Source organism: Typopeltis vanoorti, chromosome 12 (genome assembly GCF_054136105.1).
Source record: "Typopeltis vanoorti isolate ZY-2024b chromosome 12, IOZ_Tvanoo_1.0, whole genome shotgun sequence".
NCBI lineage: Eukaryota > Metazoa > Arthropoda > Arachnida > Uropygi > Thelyphonidae > Typopeltis > Typopeltis vanoorti.
Genome location: NC_143560.1, coordinates 80,720,115 through 80,745,810, shown reverse-complemented (window position 1 = coordinate 80,745,810; position 25,696 = coordinate 80,720,115). Strand labels below are relative to the sequence as shown.

At 37.2% G+C, this 25,696-nt stretch overlaps 1 protein-coding gene across 1 annotated transcript in view; it reads left to right on the top strand.

The window, feature by feature from the left end:
* The window catches only part of Ddx1 (ATP-dependent RNA helicase Ddx1), a 336,696-nt gene that overhangs the window by 215,823 nt on the left and 95,177 nt on the right, over positions 1–25,696 (top strand). Inside the window, exons 18-20 of the mRNA XM_090401751.1 lie at positions 1,450–1,476; positions 11,523–11,612; positions 22,351–22,401. Of these exons, the coding sequence (XP_090257877.1) occupies positions 1,450–1,476; positions 11,523–11,612; positions 22,351–22,401 (168 nt within the window). The remainder of the gene's footprint in view (positions 1–1,449; positions 1,477–11,522; positions 11,613–22,350; positions 22,402–25,696) is intronic.

Sequence of the window (25,696 nt, the reverse complement as noted above, 5' to 3'; positions counted from 1 at the left end):
CTGTTTGGATTCTGGTGTGTAATGGTGAATCCAAACCTCATCCATAGTAATAGATCGATGCACAAAATCAGTTTTATTCTTGTTAAAACACTCCAAGCACCGTTCAGAGATTTTCATGCGAGTGTATTTTTGATCTGCTGTGAGCAAGCACGGCACTCATCTTGCACAAAGCCTTTTCATTTGCAATTCTTCATGCAAAATATATCTTACACGTTCTTTTGAAATGTCTGTAGTCTCAGTAATTTCACACACTTTGAGTCTCTGTCATCCAATACCATATCATGCACTTGATCAATGATTTCTGGTGTTGTTGCACTTTTTTGGACGGTCTTCACGTGGATCATCTTCAAGGCTGGTATGGCCACTTTTAAACTTGGCAACCCATTTCTTAATTGTCGAAAATGAAGGAGAAGAGTGCCCATAAACTTTTATGAACTTCGAATGAATTTCTTTTGGCGTTAAACCTTCTTTTACAAAGAATTTTATAAACACGATACTCAATTTTATCCATTTCAAGGGATACAAACAACACTTTTGCTTCAGACAGCTGTATAAAACAAAGTACTTGATAGAATGATCTGCGATTTCACCTGGATGCTTATGACAGATGTACCAACTTAGGGAAAAAAAAAAAAATCGAGCTGATAGGGTTGCCATCTATGGTCGAGGCTGAGAACTTTTCAGACCACCCTTGTATATATCCCCATAGTGTTCTTTAAAGATTTCTGTTTATAGAAGAAATTCGTATTTTTATAATACACATATCAAGGTTCAACTGGATAACTTTGTTTCAAAAAACTGAAATAATTTCTTTTCATAAGGAATTATTATTGTCTGGATTATGCTGCTGTAACTTGTGATGACATATCTGGTATTATATTTCTCATTTATGCTTTTGTTGTTTGTTCCATCTGCTAAACGAATTATTTACTGTGAATGCACATGATACATTAAGCAAAAATTGTGCTTAATAAATTTCCTTAAGTATTTCTCGTCATCTTTGACTTATGTTACTTTAGAAAAAGTATCATTATCGTCATGATAATGCATAATGTCATACTAAAAACGCTGTGATGAGATGGTTTATAGAAATACCACGGTTAGCCTGGTTGGCACAGAAGCCTAATTTAAATCCTATAGAGCATTTGAGACAAGTCTCCATATTGTGGAAAAATAAGTCAAAATTCCAGCCATTTTATCAATATATGGTGGAAAAATCTATTCTGTAGCATGCATCTCATGGTATAGAAAAGTGGATCAAAGTGTACTGAAGCTTATTTTAAAAAAAAAAAAAAAAAAAAAAGGTGTTTTTAAAACTTGCATGTATAATTTTTTTTCTACCTAATGTAAATTGTATGTTTGAAATTTTGTTCTTGTCTTGGTATTGTTTTATGTAACAATGGGTAGATTTCTGATTAATTGTTTAATACATCTTATCACTTTTGACAGGTTCGTTTTTTTGTTCTGGATGAAGCAGTAAGTATTATTTTAAGTATGTTTGTATATAGCTTATTTTGTTTTATAAAAACTTTCTCTAAATTGTTTCATCCTTATAATTTAATATTATTAAAGGTTTTTGGGATCTTTTGAAAATCAATTTTCAAGACAAACATATGTTCTGTATTCTTTCTTTGATTTTATAAACTATAATGGCATATGCAATGATGTATTGCATATTAAGTGCAGTTCTCTTAAATAAATCATGTATAAGGCTTTAAGACTGTTTAACTAAATTGAATAGTTGCCATAAACAAATGATATGAAAGCAAAAAAAAAACTGAAAATATGCCAAAACACAAACATCAACGTTCAAATTTCACTGGCAAGCCTGTAGATCAAGAAAAACATTTCATGTCTAAGCAAAATTTTTAGTGAAGTTGACAAATGTCATAATGGAATAAGTCAAGCTGTTATGTTAGGGAACAAGTTGATAGGTATATGACATAAGAGAGAAATTAACCAAAACACCAAAGTGGCAGTCTAAACAAGACTTAAAATTATGGCAAGGGTATCAATGAAAGATGAACCACCTGACATCTCCATAGAAAAATGAATACTTCATCCACTGAATGTAAATTAAACACAAGCACTCACTCTGCCATATCAGATGTATTAAAAAATATTTTTTCAGAGGAAGAGAAAGGCACTGGCCATCCATACTTCCCAAAATCATGTGACAAAGGTTAGACCCTCAATCCCTTAAAAATCAGATAAGTCTACAAAGTCAAAAGAAAAAGGGAAATTCTTATAGTGGAACTGTGAACTGTAATGGATTCTAACAAAATATTAGCAAGATCAAGCTTTTTCTTCAGAAACACATCTGTTTCTATCTACAGGAGACATTTACAACCCACCTTAACATGTCTGAACCAGGTAGAGGCAAATTGTCTCATACTTCCAGTGTTAGTGTATCAGGCAGGCATTCCACAAATCATGGCATGTACTTCAATTGAAACCAAAACTGCATGGGGGGGGGGTATTTGTGTCAGGATATATTAGAAACCAATAATTAAGGGAATCCTATATTTGGTTGGCATATTTGAATTACTAAAACATATAAATATGTGAACTAACATTAATGAGACATGAACCATATGAGAATGATTGGCACATAAACATAAGAAAGTGAAACAGGAGATGGAAATATTTTCATTACAGGCATGTGAATCACTAATAATGTACATTTGTGGTATTATGTGTGCTCAGTAAGTTGTTGCATCAGAATGAAGTATGCCATCCTATAATCTCTAGTTATGTCCACATTTATCAGTAATCCTCAATCTGATAGGAAGAAGATTTCCATACCTTACCTTAAAGGGACTTCTGAACATATAGAAAAGATTTTCCCAAATACTACTTTCAACCAGCATGGGCGTTATCTTCTTTCCTACCATTTACTAAAGATAAATTACTTCCTCTATCAAGTACTCTGTTCATGTCAACTTTGCTATTTTGGATAGACTGGCCACTCTGCTAAAATCAGAATCGAAGAACACCCATTACATAAGATTTCCAGAATCAGGATTCAGACATTTCTTCTCATACCATTGGCAATAGACATAGAATTCATTGGATCAGGCACAACTGTAGATTTAAATTTGATTTTCTATTCCTTGAAATGAACAAAACACAACATCATTGCCCTAATTTTAATCGAACAGACTACAGGTTTGGAAAGTAATTGCTATGAATTGTTCATGAAGTTTTTATTTTTTTATATTAATATTTGAATATACAGCTATACCTGGCTTGGTTTCCTGGAACTTTAATAGTATTCTAGTAGCAAGGCTTATACGTTGGTCAGACATAACTGGTAATTAGTTTACGGAATTAACAACGCATATAAAGTATATTAATTAAAGGTAACTTTAATGAATAACTTCTATATTTCGGCAACGTCACATTGCCATCTTCAGGAACATAAAGATATGGTATGTGCACGCAGGCACTAACACAAAGCAAATGAGGAAGAAAGCAAGAAACTAATATTGTTCCTAAAGTCCTAATGGTGCCCTCTGGTGGGCTAATTTATTTGACTTGGCAGTTGGGCTGAAGTTCTCAAAATGTAAGTCTCCCAAATATGGGGTAGTTTCATGCACCCAAATTTGTTGAGGTTAGGAACGTTTTTTAGAGCTGCTGAAGATTCTTTGAATAATCTTTCGTATTTAAACTTGCTGCAATGAATTATTTTTGTTTTCTTCCAACGAATTTTATGGTGGGCTTCTAAGGCATGGTCTGCCAGCCCAGAACGGCTGTACTGGTGAAACCGGATGTAGTCTTGGTGTTCTGAAATCCTGATATTTGTTGTTCTGCCTGTTTGGCCAAAGTAGGACAATTTGCAGCTGCAAGGGACCTGGTATACACCAGGTAGGTCTAGGGGAAGTGCTTGGTCTTTGGTAGAGCGGATAAGGGATGCCAACTTTTTATATGGTCTGTAACAGGAAGTAAGGTCATATTTTTTGAGGATATTGGTTATTTTCTCAGAGGTGCCCTGGATGTAGGGGATGGTGATAGACTTGGTGTAATCTTTATTGGGGAGGGGGGGTGTGGTTTACTGGTTTGAGTATTTTTTGGATTTTTTTGGGATTATAGCCATTGGCTAAGAAAGTGTTGAGGATGTGGTTTAGTTCAGTAGTTAGGGCCTTGTCATCTGAGCAGATTAATTTTGCCCTGTTATATAGTGTTTTTATAACCCCATATTGTTGTGATGGGGGGGGGGGGACTGCTGGTGAATGTATCTGCCAGTATAGGTGTGTTTTCTGTGAACAGAGAAAACCAAAGATCCATCAAGCTGGCGGGTGATTAAAGTGTCTAGGAAGGGGAGGGTGTTGTTCTCCTCTTTTTCTAAGGTGAACTGGACTCTGGGGTGTTGGTTGTTTAAGTGTGTTAGGAAGGAATGGAGTGAATCTGAGCCATGTGGCAAAATAGCGAACACATCATCCACATAACGAAGCCAAATAGTGGGTTTTTGCGGGGCAGAGTTTAAGGCTTTCTCTTCAGATGTCTCTGTAAAGAAATTGGCCAAGGGTGGAGAAAGCGGTGAACCCATGGCTGTCCCCTCTATCTGTTTGTAGAACTTTCCTTGCCAAACGAAATAGGCTGAGTTCATTGTGAACTGAAATAGGGCTGAGATATCGGGAGGAAACTTGGCTTGGATGAACTCTAAGGTTTCTTTGAGCGGGACATTAGTGAATAGGAAGGAGACGTCAAAACTGACCATTATGTCAGTGTGTTGGAGTGCGAGGTTTTCTATACTGGCTTTAAAGTGGGCTGAGTTTTTTATGTGTGATGGTGTGTTGCCAGTGTAGTGTGTGAGCATTTTGGCTAAATGTTTGGCTAATTTATATGTGAGGGAATCAATGCCATCCACTATGGAACGCAATGGCACATTTTGTTTATGTATTTTTGGGAGTCCATATAATCGGGGGGGGGGGGGGGTTCTATAGTTATAAGGTTTTAGTTTGTTGGTGACTTCCACAGGCCAAGAAGTGACCTTCTTAAGGAGTCTGTGGAGAGTTCTAACTAACAAATATGAGGTCAGGGTTATCGCCTGTCTTCCATCTGCCACTGTTGAAAGATGCAGGAAGTTTTGGATTATGTATCAGGTTTAGAGAAAGGTTTTCAGCCCATTTTTCAACAAGTTCTCCATCTTCATTGGACTTTGTGTAACCCCAGTTAATACCATGGCTATTAAAGTCACATAATACAACATTAGTCATGCATGCATTATACATGAGAATGGTGTCAGGGAAGGAGAAAGCTTCTTCTGGCAGTTTATAAACTGAGGTGATTGAGATATTTTTAAATGTAATTGTAATAATCTCAATGTTTCTGTTGTTTGTTGAGTCAATGGACAATGGAATTAAGTTTTCTTTTGTAAATATTGCACTACCATATTTATCTCTGGGTATCTCTTTGATTAGTTTCATGCCATGGATGTAAGGTCTTGCGACACCTTCCCCTTTGTGAGTTTCTTCCAGGCAGAGCACATCGCAGTCATTATCTCTGCAAATATTTGCATTTGCAATGAGATCTTGCTTGACACTGGAGAAACCTTCAGTATTAAATGATATTATTTTTAGGCCTGGTCCCAGGTGTGATCCTTCAGGACAGGAATTTGGGAGCATTTTAGTTCAATCACTTGCGTTTGGTTGATAGCAGCTTTAGCTTCTCCTAATGGGTACTAATAGGGTGCAGGAATGAGAACCTAGTTGCTGTGCACCCCCTGAAGCACTTAACATTACTTGCAACTCTAATGTTGCTGCTGAAGTACAGCAACATTACAGTGCTTCAAGTACTGCTACCTAAGACACAGTCAACCACTAACCACTGATCATCACATGGAGTGCCTTTGCTGCAAACTTGAAGTCAGGGAAAGAAAACTTTCGTGTTTGATTTCTGCTGTCAGTGGATGCATGTTAATTGTGTAAAGATAGATAAATCTGTCCTCAAACTTCTGGCCAATTCCAACCATTTTTCTGTCTAATGCTAAATCACAAATGCTAAAGGTGTTCAGCTGTTCCTTGAACCTGTCTGTATAATTTGAATCTCAACACAGGGAAGATTCCACAACATTAGAAAGAATGTATGGTTATAAATCATGAATGGGTGTGGTTGCACAAGAGTGATGCAGAAATTGATGTATCTAACTATCAGTATATGTGGAGTAGTGGTGAAAATTTTGAAAAAGTTGGTAAGAGTTTGCATTTGGAAATGGATTGACAGAGAATCTATACTCCAATGAACAGCATGGTTTTACTAAGGGAATTCATATTTGAGTAAGTTGGCTACATTTCATAAGGTCACAGCTAAGTTAGACAAAGGGAATGGATACATCATGATACTTTTGGACTTTGCTAAAACTTTTGACAGAATTCAGCAAGGAAGGTTGTTACATAAGTTGGAGGACATGGGATTGGATTATAAAGTATTAGTTTGGATAAGAGGATGGTAGTGTGGCACATCAAAAAGTGGTGTGTGGGAGATGTGAGTCTGCCAGATTTAAGGTGCCCAGTGGAGTTCCCTAGGGACTGGTCCATGGTCCATTGTTATTCAGTTTTTACATACTGATATTGGGAAGGCTTTAGCAGGTGACATGCAGCTAGTTATTAATAATGCAAATATGGGCAATTGGGAATGTAGTACTTGCAGAATGATTAGAATAAACTGGAACTATAGGCATTTGAAAATGATCCTCAAGGGCTCACTTTAGTGAGTACGGGCATGGAAAACCCGAGGTACCAGATGCTGGACTATGTCTTACTTCATGTAATATACATGTTATATTATTCTGTAGACTGGTCCCTCCCCTTCTTTCTTTGCTTCTTTCTCCTCTCCTTGCTCCTTTCCCCTGATGCTATTAGAGTATTCGAGGGCTAGGGGTGAATCTTTCCTATCTTGCTAAGATATTTCGTCTTATGCAGCCACCGAAGGAGGCAAGCTAGCCTCAATAGGTGCGGTCCCAAGCCCGGATAAATGGCGAGGGTTGATGTCGGGAAGGGCATCTGGTCGTAAAACTTCACTGCCAGCTCTAGCTATGATATGAGTCAAAGAGAAAATGATATAAGGGCTAGGGCGTACCCCTTAAGTGACGCACAGCCACACCGCCCTACAGCTGCGAGAAGTGGACGAGGGCTACCGCATCAAGGGCGGGTGCCCAGAAGTGAGCCCAGCAGGTGGAGAGGATGTTGCGAGTGGGAACACTGAATGTTGGAAGCATGACTGGAAGGGGAAGAGAGGCGGCAGACATGATGAGGAAGAGGAAGCTGGACATTTAGTGTGTGCAGGAGACAAAGTGGAAGGGGGGAAAGGCAAAGGAACTGGGAGATGGATATAAATTGTTCTACTCTGGAGCAAATAACGAGGGAAGAAATGGTGTAGGAATTGTGGTGTGTGTGGCAGAATAAAGGGCGAAGTACTGGAAGTGGTTAGAAGGAACAACAGGATCATGCGAATGAAATTGGGTCTTGGAGCGGGTGGTCATATTATGTGTATATGCTCCGCAAGTTGGCTGTACAGCAAATGAGATAGATGAGTTCTGGAACGTGTTAGATGAAGAAATGAGGGAACTGGAAGAAAACGAGATGGTGATTGTCGGAGGAGACTTGAACGGGCACATAGGGAGACAGAATAGAGACTGTGAAAGGGTGCATGGTGGCCATGGAGTGGGAATGATGAACCAGGAAGGAGAGAGGGTTGTGGACTTTGCAGTAGTGTTTGATCTGGCAGTTGTGAATTCGTTTTTCTACAAGAGGGAAGAACATTTGATAACATTTAGGAATGGTAACAACAGTTCACAAATTGACTACATTTTGACTAGAAGAAAACATTTTAAGGTTGTGACAAATTGTAAAGTAATTCCAACAGATCAAGTGGCACAGCAACACCGACTGCTGTGTGCAGACTTTAAAATAAGATCGAGGATAAGCACCTCTGGAAGCTATGGGATGAAGACAATTAAGTGGTTTCGCTTAAAAAAAGAGAGTGTAAGGAATCGTTTTAGGGAGAGGGTGTTAGAGAGGATTTCGGATGGACTGGAAAGTGTACAAGATTGGTGGAAACATAATTCAAAAGTAATCCTGAGCTGTGCAATCAAGGTGCTTGGTGAGACATCTGGAAAGATTAGAGAGCAGAAGGAGGGTTGGTGGTGGAATAATAATGTACAAGTGGCAGTGACAGTTAAGAGGAAGGCAAAGCAGAAGTGGGATGCGTCAAGAGTGGAAGAGGACAGAGAGGTGTACAGAGAGAGAAAGCAAGAAGCCAAGAGAGTTGTGGCACATGTGAAAGCCATGGCATATTAAGATCTGTATGATCAATTAGAAACAAAGGAAGGACAGAGAAAAATTTACCAACTAGCAAAATGTAGAAATAAAGCAGCAAAGAACATCTTACATGTAAGGCAGATCAAAGACGCTGAAGGAAGAGTATTATGGAGGGATGTGGACATAAGAAACAGATGAAGAATATACTTTGAGGGACTTTTGAATGAGAAAATGCAAGGACTCACAGAGATGATGGGCAGCCTTCTGAAGGGATGGTGCAGAACATCAGTAGAGTGGAAGTGACGGAGGCCATGAAGAGGATGAGGAATGGAAAATCGGTGGGCCCCAACACGATTCCAGAATGAGGAAAATGCAAGGACTCACAGAGAAGATGGGCAGCCTTCTGAAGGGATGGTGCAGAACATCAGTAGAGTGGAAGTGACGGAGGCCATGAAGAGGATGAGGAATGGAAAATCGGTGGGCCCCAACACAATTCCAGTGGAGGCATGGAAGGCACTCGGGGAAGAGGGAATTGACCTTCTGTGGGACCTGTTCGTGAAAGTTTGCCAACAGGAAAATATACCCGAGGAATGGAGGGAGAGTACTCTTGTCCCCATCTACAAGGGTAAAGGGGATGCACAAGACTGTAAAAATTACAGAGGAATAAAGTTGATGTCCCACACAATGAAAATCCTAGAAAGGGTTCTTGATGGAAGATTGAGGAAGGAGGTGGAGATTGCAAAGGAACAATTTGGCTTCATGCCTGGTAGATCAACAAGATCAACAACAGATGCTGTCTTTGGGTTATGGCAGATGATGGAAAAGTTTCGAGAGAAACAACGGGAGCTACATCTGGTATTGATCTGGAGAAAGCATACGATAGAGTGCCAAGGCAAGAAGTCTGGAGGTGTCTGAGGGAGAAGAAGGTTCTGGAGAAATATGTCAGGAGAAACAGACAGAAAGTTTTCAAGTAACAGTTGGCTTGCATCAAGAGTCAGCATTAAGTCTGTTTCTGTTTAACATTGTGATGGAGGAGGTGAGAGAAGATGTGCCTTGGACAATGTTGTATGCAGATGACATCTTGCTGTGTGCAGATTCAAGAGAAGAAGCGGGAACTAAACTGGAAAGATGGAGAAAAGTACTGGAAGAGAGGTATGAGACTGAGCAGAAGTAAGACAGAGTGTATGTGTTGCACTGTGGGCCGTGGCTGGCCAGGAGACAGATCTGGAGCTGGAAGGAAATGTCATCAGGAAGGTGAGAGACTTTAGATACTTAGGTTCAACAGTGGAAGAAGATGGAGGAGCTGAGAAGGAAGTGGGATGCAGGATACAAGCGGGTTGGAGGAACTGGAGAGAGATAGCTGGAGTGTTATGTGATAAGAGGGTGCCGATCAATCTGAAAGGCAAAATCTGTAGGACAGTAGTGAGGCCAGCTATGACGTATGCTATAGAAACTGTGACCCTGAGGAAAAATAACATCAGCAGGATGGAAGTAGCAGAGATGAGAATGCTTAGGTGGATGTGTGATGTGACCAGAAAGGATCGCCTGAGAAATGACTATGTGAGAGGAACAGTGAAAGTTAAGAACTTAGGAGCGAAGATACAGGATGCAAGGTTGAGATGGTTTGGTCATGTGAGGGGGAAGGAGGACGAATATGTGGGAAGAAGGGCCATGTAGATGGATGTGCAAGGAAGGAGGAAGCGTGGGTGGCCAAAGAAGAGTTGAAGGAAGCTGATAGAAGAGAACTTGAGGATGAAGAACTTGGATGTGGTGACAGCCCAAGACAGGAAGATGTGGAGGAGACTCATCATCAACAGTGACCCCCACTTAAGTGGGAGAAGCTGCAGAAGAAGAAAATAGGCATTTGAAAATGACTGTCAGTTCAGTTTTAGTAAATGTAAAGTTATGCATTTTGGTGTAATGAAATATCCAATGTTATATTAGGGGATTATGCTAGAAGAAATGGACCAGGCTAGGGATCTTGGAGTTTTAGTAATGAAGTTGAAGTTCAGGGGTCATATAGCAACAATTATGAATTCAACTCGGATAATTACAATGCTGAAATGAGTACTGACTTATAGTCATTTAACTTCTTTAAAAGGCTTCATATGATATGACCTAATCTGGAATGTTGTTTGCAGATTTGGTCTCCTGGTTTCTGAGGTGATGCAGATTCAGTGGAGAGCGCAAAGAAGAGTATTAAAAATTATATTGGGACTGTGGAATGTAGACTGAATTTTTTCCACTGCAAATGCTAGTAGACAGGAGAAAGAGGGATGATATGATAGAGACCTACAAAGTTTTGAAAGGGTAATACAGCATACCAGTAGATGAAATTTTTCATTTTATGGAGGATGTTGAGAGAGGACATCTGTGGAATTGATAATGAATGGTGAAGGAAAGGGTGAGGGAAAAATTTTTCTCTGATAGTGCGATGCATGACTGGAATGGCTTGCCTTTGGAGGTTGTGAGTGCAAATTGTGTGAAAGAATTCAAGAGAAGTAGTGACATGGTATGGACGATGTGGCCTACCTTGGAGGTCTCTTATTATAATAATAACTACATCATGCCATTTTTCACTGTGCCAGCGATGCAAGTAACTTCACCATGCAAATGATAATAATATCATACAATCATATCTTGGATATTAGTGATTATGCTTATTTAAGTAACAGCTGTTAGTAACATATCTTAATATTATGCACTTTCAATGTTAGTGTAAACACATTTCCTAACCTGTCTCGAATTTTTCTGCAAAATGTTATCCTGAATTGGTTAAAAATGTTTTTTTCAAAATAATTAGTTTACTCAAGTTCAGTGAACTGAAATATTTTTTCTTGTGTGTTACAGAGGGAGATGTCTAATTTATTTATACTTTTTTTACTTTTTCATGCTATATAATAAAGTTCAACACTTTTTAGTGACATACTGAAATTTGTGCATTAACTTTGAAGTAAATATATCTTGCTATTTGTTGATGTATCAGAAGCAGGATTTTTTTCTGACTCACAAAGAACACTTGAAATAATTTTTAGGTAGAACTGCTTTCATATTCTAAAACAGAGAAAACATTTTCCCTCTTTTAGAATATTTTAAAAATTCTTTATAAAAACATTATATTTTAATATAATAGTTAAGAATATTACTACCTTATTGATCTTATACATTTTTTAAATTAAAGTAATAAATTTCTCTGAACTTGCATGTTGTCATAGATGCTTTTGCAGTGAGTGGCAATCATTAATTTTTGTCATTTTAAAGGATGGTTTGCTCAGTCAAGGTCACAATGACTTAATTAACCGAATGCATCAACAAATTCCTAAAATTACTTCTGATGGAAAAAGACTTCAGGTAGGTAAATAAAATTAATAGTATTCTTTGATGTTATTTTAAATAATTCACAATGATGTAAAACAGATGAATTTCTCTGAATAATCTTGCTAATAAAGCTTTGTTTAGGAAATATAGTTTAACAGTACAGATATAATGTAGGTTGAGACTCAGAAGTTGGAATGAAAATGATCAGAGATTAAAAGTTATCTAAGCAGTGTCTCTTGGCTGCTGGACTGTATCTTACCTGCTAAATGCTTTTACTTGACTTGTCAAGAGTAAAATAGATTTTTTGTAATGTGAATGTTTGTCGTTCAGTATCTACAAATCATAGAAAAGTAATAGAATATCAAAAAAAAAAAAAAAAAAAAATATCCACTTTTTTTTATCAGCCCAGTACATGAAATCACTATAATGCAATAGTGCCATGTGGAAAGTGGTTAGAGAAAAGGTAGCTGGTAATGTATTTCTTTATGTGCTTGGGGAAGGGGTTGCATTTATTGAAAATATGATGGAGAAGGTGTTCCAAAGAACGGAGGTACATGAAATTGAAGGAAAAGATCAAAGAGGTTTTTTTAAGCTGAACTATGTATGTTTGTATGTGAGGTTGACCAGTGGCTGCCTGAATTCTTTCATGATTATAGAAAAGTGGAGATATGGTGGTGGCCAGTGGAACATTGTCCAATGAAATACCTATTTTATATAAAAAAAAAAAAAAAGATGTGGAAAAAACATATGGGTGGATGAGAGAGAAGGGTCATCTGTTAAGCAGATAGCCTTTCCTGGATACAGTCAATCATTTTGAAGGAGATTTTTGAAATTTATAAAGTGTTAGAAGTTGAGCAGAAGAGAAGCAGTGTTTAAAACAAAAAGGAATGCAAAGTTTATTGGAGGAGGCTAAAGAAACTATAGACACAATGTGCTTGTGCCAGGATAGACTGGATGTGAGTCAAGCCAAGAAGAAAAACTGACTTTTTGGCTGGTACTCAGAATATCACAAAAGTCAAGGAGAATGAAGCATGATGTTTCTTTTGAGAAATAGGCAGAAAATAAGACGGTTGTATACATTTAGTGGAATTTCACAAAAATTGCAAAGCATGTTGGTTATTTTTAAACACTCACATAGTGTTCAAAAACTTTAAAAGGAAGAATAATAAACACTTAATATTGTTGTGTTTTTTTAGTTTTAATTTTAATTTTGTTTCAAAAGTTTAATACATATATTGCATTACTTAAAACATAGGTGGCCAACAGCAGGTCTGCAGGCCGCATGCGGCCCGTAATGTGATTTTGTGCGGCCCATGCAGGATAAAAACTATATTAAATTATGTGTATTATAAATTTAGCTATTAATTTAATTTCGACCACAGATTTTCTGATTGATATACTAGTTATATTCATTATTTCTGATGATGGAAACACTTTATATTCTCAACATGGAATCAAAATTGCTTTAAAAAGATTACTCAGTTTATAAAATCTACTGCTTCTCAATATTAACAACACAACAATATTAATCAGATTTTCTGACTGATATACTAGTCATATTCATTATTTCTGATGATGGAAAAAAACACTTTATATTCTCAACACGGAATCAGAATTGCTTTAAAAAGATTACTCAATTTATAAAATCTACTGCTTCTCTGTGCAAGTTGTAGTAGTGGGAGTGGTAGATTTCTATGCGCTTCAGAGTAATGCATCATTGAAAGTCACTTGCTCTGATCTGGTTACAGTGATCAGTTTCAAGTAGTTAATATTGTTCTCCAAGTAGTAAAATGATTTATCAAATATAGTAAGTCAATACATATAACTATTACCTTGAAAAAATGCAGAGTTTATTTTTATTTAAGTTCTGTCTAAAAGTGTGAGGCCCGTGATGCTACCAGTCATCATATATTGGCCCTTGTATAGAATGATGTTGGCCGACTTAAAAGATGGCAGCTGTGTGTTTGCTTTTCATGCTTAAGTGCAGTACTTAAGCATGAAAGGCACAGTGATTAACATTTCACTGGCCTGACAGCTGTTTAATACTGTTAGGTGTCACTGGAGATCCAAAAACCTTGAGAGCAAAAAACCTTTTAAGTACGGAATCGTATACCTGAAATCTGGTTTTTTCTAAGCGAACTCTGTCAACACAGAGTTCATCAAGTATGGTAAAAGAAAAGAAGTCCTTAATAGGCTTCATTTTGTTATGAGATTGTTAAAAGTTTTAGAGTACTATTGCAAAGGAATAGTTTTCAAACTGTTTATTTCTAAATTTATGAATTATAAATTTTCTAAGAGGAATATTTGAACAAGATTTTTGGTCAGTTTTGAAAACCTTTGTTCAGAAAAGAGTTCATATTAAACTCATTGTTTTCATGAATGATTCTCCCATCTAATAAAGAAAAATTATTGTCGTAACTCATGACTTAGAAAAAACATTGTAATATTTGAGCCTGTAATTAAGTATTTAAATGAGAAATAAAACTTCATATCATCATCTATTTCTTGATATGTACCCTCAATAGGATGTTCAAGCTTCTATGACAGCACCACATGATTATTAATCACCTGTCAACAATTTTCCTCAATATTAATCTGTTACTTGTTAGCACCTCAATATTGTTGGCATTTCATTCTTCTAAGACAATTCTGACTGAATCAATATACCTAGACCTTGGTCTTCCTCTGGGTCTTTTTTCAAGTTCAGTTAGAGTACAGCTGTTTGATGCCATCTCGGCATCGAACACCTGTTTTCCTAACCTTTCCTCTCATTCTGTTTCAGTGACTGTACCACCTACTCACACGTTCTTAAATGCGAAGAATGTCAATTTCCCTCCTAATTTCTACATTTTCAATATGGTTAATTCTGCCATTGATGCCATCTGTTTCAGGGCCTAACTTTTCACAGAACTCTCATATCTGTGTTCTATAGCCTTTGATCAAGAGCTTTAATTGTAATCCAACTTTCAGATTCATAATTTAAAACTAGTTTGAACACACACACACTCTTATATACTACTATTTTAACATTTTGGCTAATTTCTCTCTCTTTCCATACAAATGTATATGGAATAAGTATCAATGTGTATGTTCTGAATTGAGAATGCACCTGGAGTTTTCTATGTTCTTTCCTATTTTCATTATTTTGGTCTTTTTATTGCTGATTTTCATGCAAAATTTGTTACAGTTATTTAATTTAGAGAATCTGGGAGACTTGCACTGGAAGTATGTAGGAGTACATCATCCACATAGAGCAAAAAGCTATGTTCAGTATCTCAGATTCTAATATCAGGTTTAATGCTACTTTCTTTAATAATGCAATCCATATAAATGATGAATACGAATGGCGATAGCATACATCTTTTTTTTTTTTCACATCTGATTTTATATTAGATTATTATCCTGTATTTCCTTCAGTTCTGACTTACAACTTAAATATAGACTATGTATTGCTTTGTATAATGTTCCATTTACCCCATATAATAATAGATAATTGTAATTTACCACATATAATTGTAAGAGAAAAGCTTTTCTCTTGACACTTTGTCATATGCCTTTTCCAGATCCACAAAAGTTGATTACAGATTTTTGTTGTATTCCCATGATTTCTCAACTATTTGTTGTAAAGGGAAATTCTGATCTTGACAGCCTCTGTTTGGCTTGAACCCAGGTTGTTGTTCTCCAGGTTTCTCTTCCACAGTTTTTCTTGGCCTCTTTTCAAGAATGCCTGCGTAAATCTTACCTGGAACACGTAGTAGAAAAATTCTTCTGTAATTCTCACATTCACCTTTATAGATGGAAACTATGAGAGCACTACTCCAATCATCTGTAATTCGACCTTCTGACCAGGTCCTCTGAATTATGCAGTGTAATCCCTGCAGAATTCTTATACCTTCATATTTTGAGCATATGTAGTTGAATATAATCTACTCCATCTGCCTTTCTACATTTCAAGTTTTTGATGGCTTTTTTCTATCCCACGTATTGATATGTACTCCTGTTTGCATTCCTCTTGAAAATTTTCTACTACTGTTCTGTGACTGCTTGTTTTGTTTAACAGTCTTTAAGAGTAATTACTCCAGACATATTGATCACGGGAAGGCTGTCTCAATCCCACCCTGCTCAATCATTGCCCGGAATAACAAAGATCGCATTGCTTGTTTAGGTGGAGGGCAAGCTTCGAAAAATATGTTAGTCCCCTAATCAACACTACCTCAAGATATGTTCCCTAAACATAGAAGGGTTATCTAAATCCAAAGCTGAAGTCATCAGCAAAATAGCCAAAGATAAAGCAATTGACATCTTGATTCTCCAGGAAACCCAATAGACTAAAGATCCCAGGACTCATTCTCATGTCTTATAACTGCCACCTCAAGCATGGCCTAGCAACCTATATCCGACCTGGTCTCAAGGATATAACCCAAAGTGTTCCTGATACAGAATACTCCATAGGTATTAAAGTTCAAAATATCACCATCTACAATGTCTACAAACCTCCATCACAATCCTTACCTGATCAGATGGACTGACCTCCTCCTCACCCTACTATCTATGTTGGTGACTTCCATTCCCATCACACCATGTGGGGCTATTCCTCTAACAACCGGGATGGTAATAATCAAGCTAACATATAACTTGTATTTGAATTATGATGCCAAGCAGGATGGCATTCTTTACTCAGCCAGATGGAACAGAACCTACACCCTAGATCTGTGCATAGTCACTAAAGACTCCGAAGACCACCCTCTTCCATCAACCAGAACCATCCTTAACAAATTCCCTAATAGTCAACATCGTCCTACATTAATAGAGATAGGAACATCAATCCCAGTCATCAGCAGAACACCAATCGTTAGATGGAATCTCCGCAGGTCCAACTGGACTGCATTTCAGAAACAAATCGAGCAAACCATTAGAGCAATTCCACCCACTCCTAATTGCTATCCTAGATTTGTTAAACTACTCAAATCTGCAGCAAAAGCCTCTATCCTTAGAGGCTACAGAAAATGATATATCCCATGTTGGAGTAGAGAAAGTGAGGACCTCCTAGCCAAATATGAGGAAACTGAAGATTTGTCATAGGTCATAGGAAACTAAGGAGCTCATATCAACCCTGGATAAAAACAGAAAGGAAAGACGGATCTCAACCATCAATGAACTTGATTTCGTCACATCTAGTCAGAGAAGCTGGTCACTTCTGAGAAAATTAGGTGGAGCTGGGCCAACGACACACAAAACAAAAGAGATAACTCTTGATCAAATGGCTAACCATTTATTTAAAACCCCCAAGATTCATCCCAGCTCTACCAGGAAAATTGCTGTACAAGCTTCCGTCAGACAAATCCTGAAGACGGAACCCGCTTCCTGAACTCGCACACCCAGTATCTCGGGAAGAGGTACAAATAGCCTTAAAACTTACCAAGAATTGCAAAGCTGCAGGAGTGGATGGTATACTCCCTGAGTTCCTAAAACATCTTGGTCAACATGGCCAAACATGGCTGGCTGCCCTTTTCTCAGAAATCATCATGACTAGTAAACTACCAAAGCTGTGGCAGGAAGCCAAAATAATTGCCGTGCCCAAACCAGGGAAAGATTCGAATGATGTTAAAAACCTATGACCTATCTCCTTGCTTTGCACCAAATTTAAGCTCTTTGAAAGAATTCTCCTTAAAAGAATTTCGCCACTCATCGAAAGAGCACTCCCAACTGAACAAGCTGGCTTCAGGCCAGGAAGAAGTTGCTGTGACCAGGTCCTGGCCCTGACAACTCAAATTGAAGCAGGCTTCTAGAAGAAACTTAAATCTGGAGCCACTTTCATTGATCTAACATCTGCTTATGACACTGTCTCCTCCTAAAACTAGGAAATATTATAAAGTATAAAAAAACTTTACAACTTTTTGAATCTATTCTCTCCAACAGAAAGATCTGGGTCCATATTGGTTGAAAAAAAAAGAGCAGGCCCAGATTCCTTCACAATGGTCTTCCTCAGGGCTCTCTAGCCCTTGCATTCTCTGCAGCAGAATATTGTGCCCCTGTCTGGGAAAGAAGTACACACACTAACATTATAGACACCCAGCTAAACTCTGCCATGCGCACAATTAGTAGGACAGTGAGAAGCACCCCTCTCTCCTGGCTGACTGTTCTATCTAACATTGCTCCACCACACATACGGAGAAGACAAGCTTCGATTAAGGAATTTAATAAAGCAATGAGCAACCAACTCCTGCCCCTACACCAGACTCTCATAAACCCACCTACTCTTCGCCTCAAATCTAGAAAGCCTCTCTTCCTGGTAGAAGATCCCCGTGCTCCGCAGCCTGGTTTTGATCTTCCTAGGAAGATTTGGTCTTCAATAAACAGGATCAGAACTAATTAGGGCAGATGTGGCTACCTTCTACATAAAGGGGTCTGTCAGATCACTCTTATTGTGATTGTTCTCCCGTGGCTCAGACAATTATGTGGCTACCTTCTACATAAAGGGGTCTGTCAGATCACTCTTATTGTGATTGTTCTCCCGTGGCTCAGACAATTACTCATATTTTGTACGCTCCCCAAGGCGCCAATTTCATGGTGGTGGCCTACAGGACATCCACAAGGTGACGGATGAGGCCTTGAATTGGCTTTCCAGCCTGGACCTTGACCTGTAGTTCGTGTGGCGGTGGCGGTGGTTATGGAGGAAACAGAAGATCATGGTCCCGTTTCACCACGAAGACGTTATTCTCATAGTCCTCGTCATAGTATCAGCAGAACTCCTGTTGGAAGATGATGATGATTAAACCTTGGATACAGCTACATTTATGTTGTGAAGTGTTGTGAGAACATGCAGCCTTGTCATTGTTAGATCCTAAATGAAGGAATCTTGGAAAGAAATCATTCATTTAGAACATAACATATAAAACTTGCTTGCAAAGAGAAATACCTGCACATCAGTTGTAATTAAAAGTGAAACTTCTTCACTTTATGTAAAATTTGTATTCTTTATTTTAAGTACCTTACATTTAAGCTGTGGTGATTATATTAAGATTTCATTTTTAAGTATGTCTAAAAAGAGAGATAATCTGATTTAAATTTAAGCCTCACTTATGCTATGTAAAATTTACTGTGAGTCATCTAAAAAGTTGCTAAGTAATAATTCCTGGAAGGCATAGAGCTAGCGGCTATAGCTTACTCGGAAAATTACGTTGCCATGTATTCTGTGAATCCAAGTATAATAGCGTCGTAAAAGTGAAGGATGAACCCAAAGGGGTGAAAAGATAAGGGCCATGTGCATAAAGGGGACAGAAAAGAGGGTGCTCTAGAGAAGAATATAAGGGGTTGAGCCCGTATTGGAAGATTCTCTCTCTCTCTCTCTCTCTTGTCATATCGTTTCCCTGTTTTGGTGGTTCGGAAGTTAGTGGGCAGTTTCGCGTGGGGGTGAAGTCTGTGATAAGATGTTGGACTGCGAGCGTTCTTAAAATGAAGTAGGATTCTATGCAAAGCTGAAGGTAAAATTTCCAGTCCTAGCAGAATCAAGCCGTCGCTGAAAAGTCCCATCGAGTTGTTCTTGAAACGCAAAGATTTGAGTCTGTTTTCGGCAGAAGGAATAAAGATAGCATAACCCTTACGTTGCCGTATGGACAGCCAATAGATGAGAAGTATCCAGACATACATGTGGTGCAGAACGACGCGGAAAAAACTCGGTAAGGTGCAATTACTCTAATTTTGTGTGAAAGTTCATTAGAAGAGAGAAGATTGTTTACAAATATGAAATTAAGAACTGTATTCTAAAGAACTCTGTGGACAGTCTCTATTTAGAAAGTTAACCTCCTTTGAGAGTAAGAAGAATTGTTTGGAAGAAATCTTTTGTAATTTTGTATGTGTTAGGATTAACTTAATGTGATAAGAATAGTAGAATGTAGTATCTCAGTAACATTAGAATGTTTGTTAGTTTTCTCTTACAAGTAATACTATTGAAAGCAATTTAGCTTAACTTCATATCATTTGCTATATATATCCCAATGTGCAGTTACTGTGTTTAGCATGCCTTATAAGATTTAATTAGTTTAGAATGTGTTAATCTCTTAGTTCGAGTTTTATTTAGTATTGAGCATAATTGAGTGTATGAATTTTGTATTGTGTATTAGATATTCCAATAAACATGTCATATTTTCCTGAACCTGAGTCATGCCTGATTATGATTCCAAATTACCGCTTATAAAATTAGAACCTATTTTGGCGGGAAGGATTTAGAGAGTGAATATAATAATAGATTTAGGTCACGACTGCAATAATCTGAATCTATACGGCAGTTTAAATAAGATATTGTGTAAGAAAGCTAAGAATCTAGTATTGTCTCCTTGAGTAAGGATCTTTTCTACTATAGGTTACTGGCTGGCGCAGCAAAATATAAATTCGCCAGTATCCGAAGAGGAAACAATCCTAGATATAAGAATAAGATTAAAGTAAGTGAATAAAGAGAATAAATCACAAAAGGTAAAGAGAAAACAATAGAGCAGCTGGTAGGATTTAGATTTAATGTGATAAGAAAGGTTTAGATTGTATAAGATTTAGGTAAGAAAGGATAGATTTAAGTAAACAGTGAATTAAGCATAAATCATATACAAATATAGTATAGAAACAACTTTTTAACATCATACTTGTTGCAGCAGGACAATAATTGTCCCTGGCTTGATTATGACAAGTTACTTTTGCTTTATTTTTAAAAAAAAAAAAAAGGAAAGACTTAGAAAGCAGGTTGTGCCTTTTATGTAATGAACTTTTATATGTTAAGATTTTTATCATTTGTTTCTGGAAATTGTGATTGTACCTTTTACTTACCAGTTTCATGTAGCATAACCATAAATAAATAAATCAACAGAGCAAATAATTCTTGAGCTATCACTAAAGTTTTTATGATCTCATACTGTTGAGAACACTGGGTGACTATGGGAAGAGGGTATCTGTGTTGTGGGATTTTGTGGATAGCAAATGCCAAGAATATGCCATATTGTGTAATCAAAGTATCCAGGAATTAAATTAGATTCTAGGGTGTTAGTTCTTCGAATGTCTTAAAGGCATTCAGTGTGGGTCATGTGATGGCCAAATTGAGAACTCACAAAAACCTGTAGGGCTCAGCAGGTGGAGTTTAGAGCTTTTGCTTCAAACATCAACATCTCCATAAAGATGTTAACTGGTGTGGGAAGGAAAAGCAGAGAGCCAGTGACTGTATGTTTCATTTGTTTATATAATTTCTCTTACCAAATAGCCAATTCATGGTGAACCAAAACAAAGCTCTTGGAAAGAAATTCAGCTTGTATTAGGTCAAAAATGTCTAAGTGGAATGCATTGAACAAGAAGGATACGTTAAAACTGACCATTATGCCAGTCTGACATAATGGTCAGTTTTGGCTTTTGTCAAGTGGTGTTTCCAGTATTCTATAAAGCCCTTTGACTAATTTGTAAAATTACTGCCATCCACAACTGGTTGCAGTAGCACATTCTGTTTGTGCATTTTGGCAGCTTACGTACTGTTTGTGTTTATTTATTTTCTGTATGTTGCTGGAGATTTACACACTGTCCCTAAGAGTTTGGATTTTTTCTACTTTCTGAAAATGTTCATGGTGAGAAGAAGCCCAGAGGAATCTGCCGGTGTTGCGTTTTTTGTTATTAAATAAGAAAGAACACTGCTTGGAAAGAAGGCAGCAGACACCCCTATTGGTAAAGTGCATCATGCCATGTAATGAGTTACATGTTTGTAGTCAAGTTTAAATTGGAGGACTATGATGCTCCCAACTCAGAACTGTATCTCTGAAATGGCTGCAAAAAGGGAACTGACAGAGTTTGAAAGAGCCGTTGTGATAGGATGCCAGGCCTATTCAGCAAATTGTTTACAAATTAGACTATCCCAGATCAACATTCAATGTACCAAAGAGCATGTACAGCAGGACATGGAAGCTTAGAAAGCTATGTTCATGGTAAAAGTTTAATGGAATGAAACAGCACTAGGAAACTATTAAAAATAGTATTTAATGCTTCCAGTATTTCATCTCAGTTACATGGATATCATCAGAAAGCTTAAAAAAAACAAAACATAAAATATTCGAAGCATTAAATACTATTTTTAATAATTTCCTAGTGCTGTTTCACTCTATTAAACTTTTATCTTGAGTTTTTCCCAACATTTAAGTCGTAACACAAGAAAGCTGTGTTATGAATCATGCTGCATCCTGTACTGAGCAGATGGATGGGTGCCTAGTGAATGTCTCTTATCAGAATGCACAATCCCAACTATGAAATTCAGAGGTGGCAGTGTGATGGTTTGGTCATGTTTTTCCTGGTTTGGGCATTGGACCTCTATCTGAACTGTCTGGACAATACAATGCTTCCTGCTTTGTATTGTCCAGACATACCTTCCTGCATACCTATGTACAGTGCCACCAGGAGGGAATATGTGGTGGTAGATGAATCTGTAGCATCCATGGTTCATCTCAAAGGTGGTTCTGGTTTATGAATCTTCATAAACTACACATAAAACTAGTCAAGTATTGACATGTTTAAAGTTTAATATAAGTTCTCATGATGTGATCTACCAGGATTTTGTAGAACATATTTGCAACCAGAGAAACCTATAACTTTTATCTAAATGCATAGTTACTCCAGTAGGTTGGGAATATACGATTTTGTAACATTTCACTTTTCATAACTTTTTGTTGTACATCCAACAATGTACTTAAGTAATAATTTTACAATTACTATTTACTAATTTTAATTTCATTATTTTTATTTGAAATAGATGGTGGTATGCTCTGCAACTTTACACTCATTTGAAGTGAAGAAACTAGCTGTAAGCCTTACTTTGATTTTTCATGTTATCTTAATTACAGTATTTGATCTAACTTGAGTAATGCCAAAAGTTAAATCAATTTGCATTGCTTTAACTTTTGGCAGCCTTTTAAATGAAACACTAAAAATTTCAGTTTAGAGTTTTATTGGAGATTCATGGAAATCTTCAGTTGCTACAGGAAAATGATGATAGACTAAAGTATTTTGTAGATCAGTAAGGTGGTCTTGAATTGAGCTGATCTAATAGTTATTGTTTAGGATTTTTGATAGTTTGTGACAGCTGTATTTGTTAAGTTGCCTTAGTGTCAAAGAACTATAGATTCTGAAACAGTATGATTTGAATCTACACCTAGATTTAGTATATGTGGGGAGGGAACTTCAGTAATATACAGGTGCAGATTTAAATCTAATAGATGATTTTTGAAATACACCATTGTCCTACATCATTTTCCCAACTGAAAACATGGCTTCTTCAAACTGCCAAAAATTTGACTTATAAGATCTTTTAGCCAAACATTCAAAATAACTTGTGCATGTAGAGAGGTTTGATTAGGGCTGTTGGATGCTTGGTCTGTCGTTTGCCTTTGCTTTATGCCCCTCTCTGTGAACATGTATGTTATATTATTGGCTACCAAGATGCCTTATTTGACCAGGGGAAAAGATTGGCTTAAGAATTAAATATGTTTTAGTTGATTATTATCATAAGATGCTTTCTATTTCCTATTAGTAACATGAAAATTTAAATAACCACCCAAGTCAGCCATTGTACGTGGGCTGTTCAATAAGTAATAAGACTAATTTTACTGTGGCGAAACCACTCATCACAATATTAATTTCTGTGGAATAAAGAAATGTTGCTGTATTAACAAAAGAGGTTGATAGATGGCGTATACGGGCTGATGTGATAGTGTCATGTGACCAAAGGCAAGTGCTCATCGGCGGGCCTACGAGGTGTGACCAGTCTTCGAAATGGAAGCATCCTTGGAACAGCATTATGCAATTGCAAATATCGGCATCGGACACTTTTACGACGCTTTAACATGATACGTGAAGCTTTCCACAATGAAGCAATGTCGAGGGCAAGTGTTTTTCGCTGGCATAAAACTTTTAAGGAAGGAAGGCAAAATGTGGAAGATCTTGAATGTGAGGGAAGACCTTCAACGTCCATCACAGAGACAATGATTAACACAGCAGCGATTATCATCAGGCACGTCAAAAGGAAGCGTCCATTGCTGAAGAATGGCTTATTGTACCATGATAATGCAAGGCCACATATTGCTGATTGTGTAGTGGACGTTTTGCAGAAGAACAAACACAAATATCCTACCACATCCTCCATACAGTCCTGATCTCACACCGTGCGATTTCTGGCTGTTTCCTCAGCTCAAGAAACCACTAAGAAGGCCGCCATTTCGAAAGCAACAAAGTATGTGTAAAAGCTGCAGAGGCAGTTTTGAAATAACTCTAAAAAAACGGATTCTCACATGTGTTTAAGAAGTGGACGCAACGTTGGGACAAATGCATCGCGTCTCACAGTAGTTACTTCGAAAAAGACCATGTAAATGATGACGATTAAAGGTAATCTGTTTTCTGTATAAATATAGTCTTATTACTTATTGAACAGCCTACGTACATACAATTGTTAAAGCATGCAAAGCAGGACAGCATTCTAAGTGCAGATTTAGATATGCATGAATTTGAATTGACTCACTAAAGATGTTGGATTTGGGCAGCATACTTGAATGTAAGTCTTCAGACATTCTCTACATTTATTATTACAATGACTGCTCTGCCCAGGTGTTGCAGAAGAATTTTTGTAGCACATGAGATGTTTCTGGTGCTTCAGCATAGAAAATATTGATAAAAAAAAGAAATATTAAAATTAATATATTTATTTATTAATAAATTTATTAATTGAAGTAATAACATTTTAAGAATTACAGGGATATTTCTCACATTCAGCTTTATTTCCCTTATTATAGATGCATACTATGAGAGCTCTTGACTCCAATATCTGGAATTCAGCCCCTTTAACCAGACCTTTGGAACTATTCATTGCAGCTACTGTATAACTTTCGTAGCTCCATATTTCATCATTTGGAGGCATCTTTTGCCTTTCTCAGGTTTTTGATGTTGCATTCCTTTTGATGGTGCTTTTGCTTCTAGTGAAAAGAAGAGTCATAAACTTGTGAAAAGAAGTAGATGTTACTATTAAGTTTCAATTATTAAATTTAGTGCTGGTGGTATATCGAACATCGAGATAGGTTACAGACTAAATATACACTACTGTTGTTACAGTTGTTTAAAACAAGGATAAACTTCTTAGTGAAGTGAAAATTGCAATCTGTTATCTGTAAATGTGACAATCTTATTTCCAAAATGGAAGAACTTTTAATGGTGTAGATTGATGGCCAAACTAGTTGACATGTTCCCTTAAGCCAAGCTATTCCAAATAACTTTTGTTTTTAAAAATTATTCTAAATTTCTTTTCATTTGCATATCTGACAGAAATAAATGCTTTATTTTCATCATTTATACACATATGGGACTATTTAAAAATGTTATCAAACCATTACACGCAACCATAAGTTTAAAAAAAAAAAAAAAGTAGTGATTTGTTATATAGCAGTACTCTGGAACCTAATGTGTTATATGACCAGGACAGGTAACAGATTGATTTTCAGGAAAATTGTCAAAGGAGTACTACATGAAAAAGTTACGTCGCTACTGTCATATCCTCTTCTGATGGTATATGTCTTCTACAGCAGAGTATTGTGCTCCTGTGTGGCTGAACAGTGTGCACGCTTCTTTAGTCAATGTCCAGCTGAATCAGATTATAAGAATAATCTCTGGAGCTTTAAGATCTGCTACTGGCTCCCAACTCTCAGTAATATAGCCCCTCCCTCGCTCTGCAGGACCCAAGCCTTAAGCAAATTATGGACAAAAATAATTGGAAACAGTTCCTTGCCTATCCACCAAGACATTTCCTTCCATGCTTCACAAAGACTGAAATCCAGGCACCCTGCCTGGAGGAGTGCAATACAGATAAACGACCAGAACTTCAACCTATGCGAATCATGGGGAGGGTATTGGTTTCAACGTACCTCCAATCTTCAAATTCCCATTTCAAATCGGACATCTTGTCTGGAAGGCTTCAATCTCCCTAGACATGTCTGGACCACTTTAAATCGGATCAGAACAGGACATGGGAGATGTAAGCATCTCTTGCATAAATGGAGCTGGTCCGATATTCCAAACTGTGAATGCGGAAGAGGGATCCAAACTATCAATCACAT